Source organism: Tripterygium wilfordii, chromosome 18 (genome assembly GCF_013401445.1).
Source record: "Tripterygium wilfordii isolate XIE 37 chromosome 18, ASM1340144v1, whole genome shotgun sequence".
Classification (NCBI taxonomy): Eukaryota; Viridiplantae; Streptophyta; class Magnoliopsida; order Celastrales; family Celastraceae; genus Tripterygium; species Tripterygium wilfordii.
Genome location: NC_052249.1, coordinates 11,916,829 through 11,932,312, shown reverse-complemented (window position 1 = coordinate 11,932,312; position 15,484 = coordinate 11,916,829). Strand labels below are relative to the sequence as shown.

Genomic DNA, 15,484 nt, shown 5'->3' with positions numbered 1-15,484 from the left:
TTTTCTGGGTTTGAAATTAGAGTGTTAATGCTTAGAGTCTCTATTTTTCCTATTCTCAAGAACATAGTCTAAATATGTATTAGCAATTTTTTATGTATTGTTGCATAAATGCATAGAGTATTGGAACTTTCACATAAAATCCTATGCATGCGTGCATACAACTCAACAGCTGGGATAATTGAGATGTCAGCTGTATCCGTATCATAACTGTTATACAATAGCCATTTTCTTTTTCGAATGTGAAAGTTGAATAAACTTGCATTATCCCATGTCAATTGTTGCCACTTTTTCACATAGTACAGCTCAAGCTTCTTGCACAGACCATGGACTTGACTTTTTGATTCAGGTCTTCTAATGTTGTATATATGCCATCTTTTTCTGGATGTCGTTCATCTCCTGAATAGAATTTGTGAATTCCACCTTCAATAGAAATCCAACTATAACCTGGTTCCTTCTTCACACCTCGTTTTTTCATGACATCTCTTAGAAAATGTCCATCGGCAAGACTCCCGGTCTCGATATATGTGTTCGACAAAAGAACATATGCAGCTGAGTGCTCAGGTCTAGCAGAGAGAACTTTCATTGCCGCAACTTCTGCCAACTCAATATTGCCATGAATCCTACATGCTCCTAACAAGGTTTGCCAGATAATTTCATTGGGATTGATTGGCATACTTCTTACAAACTCCATTGCATCATCCAGTCGTCCAACTCGACCTAAGAGATCAACAACGCATGCATAATGTTCCATATCAAGTTCTGAACCGTATTTTTCCTCCATCAGCTTGAAATAACGTAGGCCCTCCGTAACCATACCTCCATGACTGCAAGCAGACAAAACACATAATAAGGTAACCGCGGTGGGTTTCTTACCCAATTGCTCCATTCTCATAAAAAGATCAAGTGCATCCTCTGTGAAACCATGTTGAGCATAAGCAGAAATCATTGCAGTCAACGATACATTATCAGGGCTAGGAATCCTCTTGAACACTTTTCCTGCATCAGCTATACCCCCACATTTGGCATACATGTCTATCAGTGCACTCTCTATGCACATGTCACTGTCCAGCCCAGCCTTACACAAAATGCCATGGACTTGCCTACCATAATCCAGTAAACACAGGCTAGCACATGATGCAAACACACTGGAGAAGGTAAAGTGGTTAGGTGCGAAACCATCTTCCCTCATCCGGGAGAAAGTGAACAGTGCCTCATCCCATTCAGAACAATGGGCGTAAGCAGTCACCATTGTCGTCCAAGATACTATGTCTCTCTCTTTCATCCTGTCAAAGACCTTCACAACGTCTTCAAGAGATCCACATTTAGCATATGCATCAGCAAGTGCATTTTGAACATTAGTAACCATCAAACCATCTCCATACTTCAAAACCATTGCATGAACTTCCTTTCCAAACCTCAAATTCTTTAGAGCAGCAATTGCATTGAATATACTACCAAAAGTGTAAAGATCTGCTTTTATATCCTCCTGACACATTGTCACGTAGAGTTCCAAAGCTTCTTGGCTACACCCACACTGGGAATACCCTGAAATCATTGAATTCCATGGCATGTTAACCCCACAAGCGTCGAAATTCTTGTCAAAAATAGACCTTGCATCATTCAAAGATCCACATTTTGAATACATATCAATAAGAGCAGTTCCAACAAGAACAGTACACTCCACACCCAAATTAGAGGCAACCTGATGCACTTCCGTGCCTTTATCAACATCACCTAATTTCCCCACTGCTTTTGAGACACTAACAACCGTATACATATTTGGCGTAATTCCTTCATCCTTCATTCTTAAGAAAAGATCAAAGGCTTCTAAATAAAGGCCATTTGATGTAAACCCTGATATCATTGCATTCCAAGAGACTTCATTTTTTTCGGTCATTAAACGGAAAACCAAACTCGAATTCTCAATCTCTCCCAACTTTGAATACATGTTAAGCAGTGCCGTACTTACAAAAGTATGACATGCAAAGCCTCTTACAATAACCTGCGCATGCACCATTTTACCCAATTCCAGACAATCTAAGCCAATACAATTCTGTATAATTGCAGAAAACGTAAATTTATCAGGCAAGACTCCACTGTCAAGCATTTCGTAGAAGAACCGAAAACCATCGAGGTAAAAACCATTCTCTGTAGACCCACATATCATTATAGTCCAAGAGACGTTGTTTCTTTGAAACATTTTATCAAACACCTGACAAGCAGCAGTATAATCTGAGCATTTGGTGAACACACGAAGAACATGGTTCAATAAAACCAACAAGTCCTCATCTACAAAACCAGACTTTAGCACATACCCATGAATGGCCTTTGCTTCCCTGATAGAACCTCTATCCCCAGAGTCACGCAGGAGATCAGCCAATTCTTCAATTTGAGACCTGCAGTTCACTTCATCGACCGTGATTGAAATGGGTAACTGGTATTTCAGTCCTACAAATGAGTTTTGGGTAAATTGAGATGCCAAAGCAGCAGCTGGACTTCGAACCTGCGAGAAACAGTGGAGTTACAAATGCAATAAAAACCAGAGAGGAGAGAGCGGGAGATTGTCCTACGTTGTTGCTTGAGACCGAGGCTGGGAGTTGAGGCAGATGAGGCTGAGAAACATTGAGCTTGACTGAGAAGTTCATTGTGGAATGTTGGCGGTGGCAGTGCGAAGAGCAACGAACATTTAGTAACAGAATACCGTTATATCTTGTATAAAGCACTCGTTCAATTGTTTTGGTATCCGGTGAACGGAGAAGATAAGGCGTCGCACGACCCACGGACCCACAAACACAGAGCTGGGCCGTGCTGAAGAGAGAACGGGCCTAATGATATGGGCCACTAAATGGAGGCCCATAATAACCATACAAGATGACCCAATAGCCAAAGAAAAGGCCTTGGAGAATGATGAAGAAGCAAGCATAAGGCCCAAGATGCCGCCATAAGGCCCATTAGTATTAATCATCCTTTCATATATCCTCCGATGCATACAAGTTTAAGAGTGTGTTTGGATTGAGGGATTTGGGGGGAAGGGAAGAGAAGGGAGGGGAGGGGGAGAGAAGGGAAGGGAGGGGAAGGAGGATTATTTTTCCCTCTCCCATGTTTGGATAGATAAAAAAAGAAGGGAGGAAAATTTGTTTAATTTACTAATTTATCCTTATTTTTATGTTAAAATATTATGTACAAGGGTAAAATAGATATTTAACTTACAAATGACTTAATTAGTAATCCTTTCCCTCCAAATGAGTCCATTTTGGAGAGAAAGAATTTTAACAAAAATTTAATGAAATCTTCCTTCCAAATCCCCTCAAATCTCTCCCCTTAATTTTTAATAAACTATCCAAACAAGGAATTGGAAAGAAACTTACTTCCCTTTCTTTCCCTTCCCTCCAAATCCCTCGATCCAAAAGACACTCTAAAAGCTCACCTTCAAGGGCTTCTGGTAGCCGCTATACCCTTGAATCAGTTTCCCCGATGGAGTTCACGGATCCTTATAAGCAGACAGGTCCTTGTTGTTTCTAGCCAAATGCGCGTTTTATTGCGGTTGCCGTTGATTACGTCTCGGAATTCGTGATACGTATTCGTTCAAGGTACTTTCGAATCTATTTTGGCAATTGTTCCGAGCTTAATTTCGATTCATGTATCTTGTAAAATGCCTTGTTTGGGAGGAAAATTGTTAGGTTTTGTGTGGTGCGCCCCTAGGCAATTTATGTGAGCTGAAGAGGCGTAGTAGGCTGGTTTATGAATTTGGACTAGTATGGTTGAAGACTTTGTCATTCCTTCTTTCCTTTTATTCTCTCTTTTAATTTGTTTAGTCATTCGAAACAACATTGTGGATAATGCGGCTTGGAATGATCTTATGTGAGTTGTGTCTGGCAATATATGTGGATATTGTGTGGTGCGCCCCTAGGCAATTTATGTGAGCTGAAGAGGCGTAGTAGTCTGGTTTATGAACTTGGACTAGTATGGTTGAAGACTTTGTCATTCCTTCTTTCCTTTTATTCTCTCTTTTAATTTGTTTAATCATTCGAAACAAAATTGTGGATAATGCGGCTTGGAATGATCTTATGTGAGTTGTGTCTGGCAATATATGTTGGCTAAATTTTATCTGGGTTATTATTACATTGGATTTTGATGATCCTTGGTGGTTGAGACCCTTGTTTCACCTAGTCACACGGACACATCGAATTCATGCAGATTGCTTGTACGGAATTCTCGATTAGCTTATAAAATCATCTGTTGTTTGTTAAAAAATATATATATGTGGATATTGTCCCTGATCTGGAGGCTAACTCTATACAATATGCATAGCTGGTGAGTTTTTCAAGTTCATGGATCGAAAAAGTTCGTAGTAATGGAGAAGGTTTTATTTGGATCCATTTTGATTTGTTAATTGGGTCCCTAGAGACTGGAATCTGCATGTTAGATGGAGTTTAATGTATTTGATCAGCTAATGTGACTGGTTTAGTTTTTCAAGACTGGAGCATTGTTTGATAGATTCCAAAGCTCTGGAAAAACATCCATCATTTTGCTCAATAGAATTCATTGAAGTACGTAAACTCATACACATTAGTGCAAAATTGCGTTTTACATTATAACATTCTGCACTAGTCAAGGCTTATCAGGACAAGCAGTTAAAATTGTGGAGTAAAGGTTTTCTTGCAGTCCATACAAAAATTTAGCTATTTATTTACAGTGACATATAGTGAAACATTCTCGTGCATAGTGGATTGTTTCTAGGGTACACACTTTTGAAACCGGGAGTATTTTCATGAAGAACTGTAGGTTCAGTGAAAAATCACCTTAAATGAGCGCAACTACAAATTATATAAGTTATAGTCACTGCATATGTGGCTATAGGATGTAACAACTACCATCACACTGTTGATTGAGTTGCTAATTCTGTGAATATCTAGGCAATGTCTCTATTTTATATTCAACAGTGCAGGTTGTGCAGTTGTTTTCATGCCTAGATAAGATAAGCTATATCGAATGGGAACTTGATTCTGAATACATTCTGTGTGGTCTCTACAAACGGCCAATGATACAAATGTGGTCATTGACCCAACTTGAATGGACGTGCAAAATAGATGAAGGACCTGCTGGTATTCCTTATGCTAGGTGGAGCCCAGATAGTCGTCACATACTAACTACATCTGAGTTTCAATTGCGATTGACAGTTTGGTCGCTGGTGAACACGGCATGCATCTATGTGCAATGGTCAAAGCATTCTTCCAAGGGGGTGTCGTTCACCAAAGATGGAAAGGTTGCTGCAATTTGCATCAGACGTGATTGCAAGGACTATATTAATCTACTATCTTGTCACAATTGAGAGATGATGGGTGTTTTTACTGTGGACACACTGGATTTGGTTGATATTGAATGGTCACCAGATGATAGTGCCATAGTGATATGGGATTCGCCTCTTGAATACAAGGTAGCATGCTTCATTACTGAACATCCACCAACTTTTAAAGTAGTTTTTTTCTGGATATAAATTCATGATTTTGAAATGTAGTACTCCTCCTTGATTTGAATAACTCAGTCTCATATAACAATTGCAAAACCTTACAAGCATTTCATTAATCAGGCTGTTTGGGGATGCTCAATCAATGTGGAATCCTTGTTTTTCCTCTTGTAGATAGCTGAGCTTTGTGCAATATATGAACAACTGCACCATTAAACAGGTGTAATAAGGCATCAATAACTCCTTTTTGGAATTGATGAATTGTTTTCTGTAACATAGCTGATGTTAAATTGTAACAGGTTTTAATCTACTCCCCAGATGGAAGGTATCTATTTAAGTACCTAGCATATGAAAGTGGACTGGGTATAAAAACTGTTTCATGGTTCCCTTGTGGCCAGTTTCTAGCTGTAGGCAGTTATGACCAGATGCTGTGGGTTTTGAATCACTTAACTTGGAAAACATTTGCTGAATTTATGCATTTATCTTCTGTTCGTGGTCCTTGATATGCTGCTGTTTTTAAGGTAATTGGTCTTTCTTCTATTTCATATTGTTAGACATGACTATGATATGTCTGTTTTGACTTTTGAAGCATGTCTTACCTCGTGGTTTCCAAAATTCCAGGAAGTAGATGAGCTGTTGCATCTTGACATGTCCGAATTATATCTGAACGATGATTTTATACAAGCCAATTCCGGTAAGCATAGGAATCAATTAAGTCTTAGAAGTCTTGATCAATTGTGAAACTATGTCTGTACTCTGCATCCAAACTACTGTCCACCCTTTACACGTTCAATAATCTGACTATTCTATTTTTTCCTTCTTTCTTTCCCAAGAAGGTGCACCAGATGGACAGTTCAGTGTAAGGTATGAGGTTACTGAAGTACCGTCACTTTGCCGCCGGCAGACAAACCAAATCCGAAACAAGGAATAGGTAGGTCCTTACCCTTCATGTATTGCAATGAATTGAAATTATTGTTTTATATTTTCACTAGATGCAGTGGCATCAAAGATAGAGACTGAACATAGTGATGGTTAACGTGGATTAACTAGCTTATATTGATTAATGCTAGGAGGACTAGTCAAAATTGAGGCTCCTGCCACTTACGGGTTCTGAGGAGTTGTTAATGGAGTGCTCTTAGGATATGCTAAACGTGCAACCCCATAATCACCTGGACTAGGCTAGACTTACACCTAATTCAGACAATGGTCCTGAATATGCTAGTTAACAAACTAATTTTGACAGAGTTAACAGTACTGTTTCTGATTCTTACAAGTTACAACAGTTGTAACGGAGACTGACGAAATCAACCTAATTGCAGGTCTTATGGCTCGGAGCAATGATAGCCAGTATATATGTATTAGGAATGATAGCATGTCAAATGCTCTCTGGATATGGGACATACCTCGCCTTGAGCTTGCTGCCATCTTGTTGCAGGAAGGATCCCATTCGAGCGTCAGCTTGGGACCCAACTTGCACACACCTTGTTCTTTGCAGTGGAAGCTCACACTTATATATGTGGACTCCTTCAGGTGCTTACTGTGTGAGTAATCCTCTACCACAGTTTTCAATAGTTGATCTAAAATGGAACTCCGATGGGAGCTGTCTTCTCCTTAAAGACAAGGAGTCATTCTGCTGTGCTGCTGTTCCTCGTCTGCCCGAATCTAGTGAATATAGCTCAGATGATTGAGCCCATTTTGTTGCTTTCGTTGGGATGGCATAAGAGGGAAAAATGTATCCCAAGGCATCCCCTGAGTAAAACACCACTGTAGTACAATGTAGTTGGAACCTTTGGCTACAATCTCACTTTGTCTCTTCCATTTAGCTTTCCTCATTGCAGGCAGATTAATTGGCTCGATACAGATGGCTTCATGGAGACGGTATCATTGTCTGGACTTTCACGGCCTGGAAACTGGAAAGAGTTTTGAGGTAGGGAAGAGCAGAACAAGGTACGTTTGTTGGATTATTTATTTGGTATTGTTTTAGGAGTTTGCTTGGCCCACAGTACTTTCGAAAATTCTTACACAGAAATAGAAATTAGAAAGTGAAAATGAAAATAAAATGAGTAAAAACTGATTATTTTCTTGCGGTGGCAGATATTGCTGTCCTAACAGAAATGGACCCAGGCATGATATTGAAATGATGGTCTTCTTCATTGATGTAACTGTCAATGTTGAGAATTATGTGGTTGATTTTCCCCTTAGACGTTAATGAACGTGTTCCCTATGTATATATATATATAGACACACACACACATAAGTCTGTTTGATTTCCTTAAACAAAAAGGAATATTGAATTATTTGTACAAATGGTTCATGAATGATTGATTGTGGTCTAACACAAAAAACATAACAAATTTAGGTGGATAATTATGAATATAAGGCCAGCTTCTGTGTTTCATTTTTCCTAATTTGTTGAATCATAGAATCATTTCCAATACCATACTAAAAACGACAAGATCTGACATCCAAAATGTATATAAATTTATCAATTGTGCTTGATGCCCAATATAAAGTGAAAACTGCATCTGCATGTGCCAGTTTTTTGGCTCTCTGTGTTTGTTTCTTTATGTAAAGAGACTAAGTGCCAGTTTGGCAAACAATTTTTGAAGGCAATATATTGCCCTAATACAATTCCCAAACAATATATGTTACTTGCGAGACGAACAACAATTTTTGGGTGCATATTCCGAGGCATTTTTTGTATAATATTATTGTCTTTTCGGAATTGTTCCAATTTGAACAATTTTGAGACAATATTGTGCCTACATTATCGAAATACCCTCGATTGCTACTGATAGCTCTCACTCGTAGCACTACCACAAACTTCTTATTTCATCTGTACGCCCTCATTCTAGCGAAACACCATTGCTGCGCAAATCTGTTCCTGCTCCGACACCGACGACCTGCATCTTGATCTTCATCTCGCATCCGTTCCTGTGCAAATCTGTTTCGTGAGTTGCATCTTGATCTTCCTCTCGCATCTGGGTTAATCTTTTTATGGAGACTGATTACTTGGTCATGGCAGAGATTTATGGAGTTTTATTTGTCCAAAAAAAATGTAATGAAAAGGAGGGCGTTCCAATGGAGGAACATATACCCGATAGGGTGGAAGAGATAAAGGGAAGTGGAGGAGATAATGTGAATTTTTTTTAATAAAAATAAATTTTAATAATAGATTATTTATATGTATATTTGTAGTACTTATATATTTTTAATAAAAATTAAATTTAATAATGAATTATGAATTTTTTTAGTTTGAATTGAATAATAAAGTGAAAGAAATTTTCAAAAAAAAAATCTTAAAATTAATTTCAATGTTTTTATTAATATTATAAATTATTTGTTATTTATTTTATTATTTATTTGAATCTATTACAACTTAAATGCATAATACTCTTACGCGTAATATGTCACAACAATGTTAACATCAATATGTTATCAGTAAAAATACAACCAAACACCTATCAGCATTTTAGGAATCATATTTGTTATCATTTATTATCACCATATATATTATCACATTATATGTTATATATATGCTATTGTTAAAATTGTCTACCAAACGGATCCTAATAATAATTAGTAGGATAATGCACCAACCCCACTGGTCTTATCCGATTGGGATTTATCATAATTGGTGACTTAGATTCCATATGAAACAATTTGGTATTGTAAGCTGATTCAGAATATATGACCTTCCTTTGAAGTTTCAATGGACAAATCTTTACTCCATCCCGCGATGAGAAGCAAAGGAAAAGGGATTTAATTATGCAAGCTATAATATGTTATTCAGGATACGTTATGTTATGTTGTGAATTAATGACAAAATTTGAATATAAAAAATTATACGGAAACAAAATAGAGAAATAAGACATACTCGTAAGATTTAACGAGGTTCGGTAAAATTTGTCTAAGTTCTCGAGTGAAGAATAATGAAAAAAAATTTACTAATATGAAGAATATTACAAAAGAGAGTTCTTAAAAATTAATCTAAAATTATTTTCTTTGGTCTCACACCTCAAACCCTTCTCCCACTAAAAAGTTGCACAAAGGGTTTTTAGTGACACAAAGGGTTACACTAAACATAAGAGGGTGAAATTTTAATTCCAACTCAAAATCTAATAGAATTATAATTTTACAACAAAAATGTTTGGCCCATGGTTTCCTCGAGCGGGCCCAAGCCTTTCTTGCGTAAGGGCAATCTAATCGGAACTAAAATTCAACTTTGAGCCAAAAAAAACAAAACTTCACAGGTTACCTTAGTATTGAATTAGGATTAAGGTTTAAGATTAAGAATTTTTTTTTCCAGAAGTAGGTCTCAACGTGGCAAAATCTGAATGGTGACTGCAGCCAACCGCAAAGAACGACGCAAGAGCCATCAAAGTTTACACGCGGGCTCTTACCTTTTTTTTCATCAATGAATAAGCATACCAAACAGAACCTCTCTTTAATTTGCTTCTCTCTCAGGTTCTTTCTCCCTTCCTCTCTAAACTCTCAACTAACTTTGCATATCTGATTTTCCCTCACTTCCACGCGCTGTCTCTTATTTTCTCGAGAAATTGCCGTCTACATCGAGGACAGATTCATATTGCTTGATCTATTTATGCTTGATATATCGCGTATAGCTTCAAAATTCTCGAATTGTTTACGATACTCATGTACATTAGCTCATACCTGAAAGAAAACTTTAAATAATTATGGAAAACAGAGCTTTACAGAACGGAGTTTGCTCCTCAGAGTCGGTTGACGGGAGCCGCGATGTGTGGAGCTGTAAAGACTCCGATTCTTCATCTGCCGATCATCTCGTCGTACTTGTCCATGGAATCCTTGGAAGGTTTGTTTAATTTTGTTTATTTTTTAATTTATTCTCCTCCGATTAGGGATTAAATCGGTTTGGCTCTAATCAATTTGGTGGGAATTAATGGATTGTTTTTTATCTCTCTTTTACTGGTCAAATTGTTTCCCTTGTCCGGTAGTTAAATGAGACATTAACTATGTTACGAGAAAGATTAAGTCCGACTTTGTTGCTTTCGAAGAAATTGGATTCATTCTTTAAATTTTTATGCAAGTCAGATAAATTTTGTATTTGAAAGACATGCCTTAGTTTGTTGTAATCATTTCATCCGAATTTGCGCTTAGCCTTACATTATTTTAATAACTTTTCACTTTCAAACCTTATTTTGGTATCTGGTTTTAGTAGTTTAAAATTTAAAGTTGCTTAATCTTTGAATTTTCAGCTGTCAAATATTGACTTCTGTATTTTAAGATGTTAATGCCTATAAGTAATTTTTGTTTTGAAGTGTAGCTTACTCATAGTGTCTGAGGAATGAAGAACAGGCTTTAGAATGGAAATGGTTATTGTTGCATAAGATTTGGTCACTTCTTATTTTCTTTTGTCCTCATAAGATAAATTATTGAATATGTCTGTCTAATTCCTTGACTTATGTTGATCAATGAGAGTTGTGTTTTTACTTGTGCAGTAGCGCAGATTGGAAGTTTGCAGCTGAGCAGTTTGTTAGAATGCTCCCAGACAAAGTTTTTGTTCATCGTAAGTTTTTAATAACTAACAGGATAAAAGCAGGCTCATTTAGTTTTGTTCAGTTTCAAAGAGGCATGTTCACTGTTGATATTGTTATTGCCAAGAACTAAACTGATTCCTGTTGTGTAGGTAGTCAACGAAATGAGTTTAAGCTGACTCTAGATGGTGTTGATGTAATGGGTGAGAGATTGGCAGAGGAGGTTAGTATGCATTACCTTGCATGACATTATGTTGAACTTTACTGTTTTGTTTACAGAAAAAATGAATCTGCCACAGAATCTCTTCATTTATTCACTGAAATTGTGATGATAGGTGCTTGAAGTGATCAAAAGAAAGCCAAATTTGCATAAAATCTCTTTTGTTGCACATTCTGTGGGAGGATTAGTGGCAAGATATGCAATAGGGAAACTGTATAGACCACCCATGAGAGAGAGAGTTGGGGATTCAGAGGCTGATTTGAGTGAAGGAAATTCACAGGGCACGATAGGCTGCTTGGAGGGAATGAACTTTGTCACAGTTGCCACACCTCATCTTGGTTCAAGGGGTAATAAGCAGGTAGTAGAGATTTATCCATTTCTGTTGTTGTGAGCTGCCTTATATTTATTGAACTTTAACATAAACTATACCAAAAACATCTCTTGCGCCAAAATGAAATGGTATTTTTCACTACGGGAAGGGTCTTTGACTTTAGAATGGAGAATGTGATGATTATACATTGATATTGAGTGCTTCCAGAGCATTATGTATTTAATTTGGTTGTATAACTGTATATGGAACAACTGCACAGTTAGCCAGCTTACCATAAGGCAGAACTGTGCTCAGGTGTCGTTCTCTAATAAGTAAGACTCTTGGTTAGGCTACATGGAGTTTGGAGCATTCAACACCAGATAGTAAGGATAAACTGTCATGATTTTTGAAATAGTTAGGGCTTTTCTGTGAAATGGGTTGGTTGTTGCGATCAGATTAACCTGGAAAGTTTCTACTCGTGCAAAGTATTTCTCTTGATGAAATGTATGAACTTGAGATTGCTTGAGCTGTTACTTGCTGACTGAACTTGTTGGAATCTAATTCAAAACATTCAACTCCATTGCTGTAAGCATGTAAATATTAGTTGATTTACCTTCAGTATGGACATGTATTTTCATAGTACTGTAATTGTAGTTTTTTTAACATGTAATTATCTTATATTCGGCTATTGATACACTTGGGCATGCTTTGCAGGTGCCATTTCTGTTTGGTATGCCTGCCCTTGAAAAAACTGCTTCTCTTGTTATTCACTGGATATTTAGGAGAACAGGATGCCACCTCTTTCTTACAGATAACGATGAGGGCAAGCCACCGTTGCTTAGACGTATGATAGAAGATGATGGTGAATGTTATTTCATGTATGCCACTTGCAGCTTGGTGATTATGTATATTCAGTGGGGATATTTCTTGAGATGTTAGCTTTAGCAGATATCATATTATCTCTTAAAGGAATTGCTTATCTCAATCATGCAGGTCTGCATTACGTGTGTTCAAACGTCGAGTGGTGTATTCAAATGTGGGCTATGACCGTATCCTTCTTATGTGTTTCTTTATAAGATTCTTATCTGGTTGAGTTAGCTCTATTGATTTACACTTTAAAGGCTTCTGCTTAGAGCTTAGTGTCATTATACTGTTTTCCTTTATGTGATATTATATAGATATAGTGGGCTGGAGAACATCATCAATCAGACGAAATAGTGAACTGCCACAGGTACTCTTGTGTGCTTCACTTTATTACTATACAGTTTTAAGATGCTGGTTAGAATTTTACTAATCCCATATTGGTCATCAGTGGGAGAGTTCTCTTGATGAGAAGTATCCACACATTGTGTATCAAGAACACTGCAAGGCCTCTGATATTGAGCAATGTGAGCTTGTTTCAGCAGAAGATGATGGTGGTGACAAGCTAGAAGGTTAGAATATGTAATTTTGAAAAGATTAATACAATTTTCTTCCCTTTTTTAATTTGTTTATGCTAGTTGAATCAGCTATTTGAAACTTCATGAGTATGCTTAACAAAAGATATATTGTTTTGTGTTGGGAAACACCATCTTTCCCCAAAAATTAAACTTATAGGAAGGAATCTTTTATGTTTTATACCATCACTCATTGTAACAGTCTTTCTCATGTAGAGGCAATCAGAACACAAAACAAACAAAAAATCTCTCTAACGGGTGGGCTGGACTAGTCCTCTTAGTGGAGACCCAACTGGTGCACCATTTAATTTTAATAAGAGAATTGCTGTCAATTGATTGCAAGTTTGAAGAAAGAATTGAATATTAATTCACTCAATTTGGGAGGTGTGGGATTGAACTCAGGATTTGTCTTTTGGTCAAGTTTTGATACTGTGTGAGCTGTGAAACACTATCCATCCAAAAGCTTAAGTTGATGGAAAGGAGAATCTTTTTTCTTTAAGATGCTCCGCCTTAACACATTTTCAATTCTGTAGATTGTATTTCTGGTCCCATTTGTTTGACCTTTACCCGTTTCAGCCTAGCTATAACTGCTGCTTTGAGAAGTTGCTATTCTGCTGAGCTTCTTGTAATTTTTGGCGAATAATAATGTCTCTTAACATGTTAGGGCGCTCAGTTTCTTTCTGTTGCCTTCTCTTACTTTGATTTTCCTGCTATTACTTTGTTTTAATAGTTTATAGTGCTAGCAAGTTCTTTATTAAAAAAAAAATAGTGTTAACAAGTTTGTTAAATGATTCTTGTCAAGCAGAGGAACTGGTGACAGGCCTTTCCTGTGTATCGTGGGAAAAAATAGATGTTAGCTTTCACAGCTGCAGACAGAGGTTTGCAGCTCATAGTGTTATACAGGTACCTTTCTCTCTTGTACATATTCATAGGCCTGGAGATGTCCGTGAGTTTGCATACAATCTGTGCCAATGTTTCTTCTGTGTGGTTTTAAATGTCTTCCAAATTTCTTTTTACATTTTTTTTTCAAAAAACATTATTGTTAGGACATGAATTGGGGTGTCAAATGGTGAAATAATTAGTTATCTAGAGAATGAAGCTTGAAGAGAAACATCCATATAAAATATCTTCTTCATTCTAAGGGGGAAGTCCCATTCTGGATATATTGCAGGTTAAAGATCATGCCATGCACATAGAAGGTGCGGATGTCATTCAACATCTGATTGATTGTTTTCTTAGTTAAAGAAGATGAATTCCACGAGCTACACATTGGTCTCATGTAAGCTTTCATAAAAATTTATTGAAGCTATCTATTTCTTGAGTAATTGAGTGATGTATCGCTGAATTTCAAATTTTATTGCTTCAGGATGAATGGCGTGAATTCTCGCCAGCGACAAGATTAAGGTCTTCTCTAATGATACGATATGAAATCTTCACAAATTGGTGTCAAATCAGCAATGAAGAGAATTTTGTTAACTATTAATCTTTTTTGTAATTTAAATGTGCATAATAAAGCTAATAATGTAAATTATACTTCCTAATAAATTTTATAGTCGCCTGTCTTTTTTTCCTTCAGGTTTTGGAAAATGAAACTGAAATGAAGTATGGAGAAATATGGAGTCGGTTAAGGGCTTAAGGCCGTAGCACAAACTATGGGGGACTGGGCGCTTGTTGTGGACAGTTGAATGTGTTTTGTTCTGTTTTATTGTCTACGTAATTGGTGATATTTTTTAGAGAACAAATAATTGCAGAATAATATCTCAACAATTCGCAGAATTAACCAGTCTGATAGTGTTGACTCCCCTGGAATTCCTATTCCCATTAAGACTAGAGTTGGTAATAGGCTAATAAGTAATAGTGTGATGTAATTTCAGTAGATTGTAGTTTGCAGCAAACGGTATCACAGTATAAAAGAAATAAATAAGAATAACATTGACTAGAAACATGAAATGGGCTAAAGCTGAATGTGGGCTTGATCACTAAGAGGTACTAATCAGCCCAATTAGAGAAACTTCTAGTAGAGAGGCCCAATGGCCCAAAGATGAACACCATCAGGGGCCTCAGGGCAATGCCATGTCCATAATCGAAGACTCTGGAAGCTTTGCAGAGATGAAGAAACGCGGGCGCGGGAGAGGAAAAAGACTCTCAGCTGTTTGGTGGACATGCTTGGGAGTTCATTAACTACTTCATCCATAGCTACGGGATGGACTCTCATAAACTCATAAAATAACTTATACTAGACCTTTAGTTGGGTATGGGATGGAGCTAATAAGCCAGCTTATAAACTCCATCAAACGGGCTAATAGTTTCTTGGAATTCCAACGAGAAATTACAAGAAAAACTTGATAAGGAGACTATTGAAGATATCCGTGGCCGCGAGAGAATAGGATAGTCAATCTGACGACTGATAAAACATCGCTCTCTCCCAACGGCAGTGCCGTGGATAATCTTCTGGTCATTTGGTAGCAAAGCTAGGACTTAAGAAAGCAGGATCATTGGATTCTATTTGATGGCCATGAGGGCTGGAGTCTTTTG

General features: G+C 37.2%; 2 protein-coding genes and 1 pseudogene across 3 annotated transcripts; 2 read left to right on the top strand and 1 right to left on the bottom strand.

Annotated features, from left to right (window-relative positions):
- Nucleotides 1-86: 86 nt before the first annotated feature.
- On the bottom strand, nt 87-2,726 carry LOC119984639 (pentatricopeptide repeat-containing protein At2g33680-like). Of its 2 annotated transcripts, none has more exons than XM_038828685.1 (2): nt 2,571-2,726; nt 87-2,503 (listed from the first exon to the last, which is right to left on the bottom strand). In XM_038828685.1, the coding sequence occupies exons 1-2, from the start codon at nt 2,643-2,645 to the stop codon at nt 290-292; spliced, it is 2,289 nt and encodes a 762-aa protein (XP_038684613.1). In that variant the 5' UTR covers nt 2,646-2,726; the 3' UTR covers nt 87-289. The 2 variants fall into 2 exon arrangements, with proteins under 2 accessions (XP_038684613.1, XP_038684614.1); XM_038828686.1 differs by lacking the exon at nt 2,571-2,726 and having other exon boundaries at nt 87-2,212; nt 2,316-2,455.
- A 733-nt stretch (nt 2,727-3,459) lies between these two features.
- On the top strand, nt 3,460-8,597 carry LOC119984337 (annotated as a pseudogene).
- Nucleotides 8,598-9,885: 1,288 nt separating this feature from the next.
- On the top strand, nt 9,886-14,725 carry LOC119984338 (lipid droplet phospholipase 1-like). Its single transcript, XM_038828235.1, has 11 exons — nt 9,886-10,301; nt 10,948-11,015; nt 11,136-11,206; nt 11,319-11,561; nt 12,228-12,391; nt 12,507-12,562; nt 12,692-12,744; nt 12,826-12,946; nt 13,755-13,852; nt 14,121-14,228; nt 14,316-14,725. The coding sequence occupies exons 1-10, from the start codon at nt 10,165-10,167 to the stop codon at nt 14,190-14,192; spliced, it is 1,083 nt and encodes a 360-aa protein (XP_038684163.1). The 5' UTR covers nt 9,886-10,164; the 3' UTR covers nt 14,193-14,228; nt 14,316-14,725.
- Nucleotides 14,726-15,484: the final 759 nt, after the last annotated feature.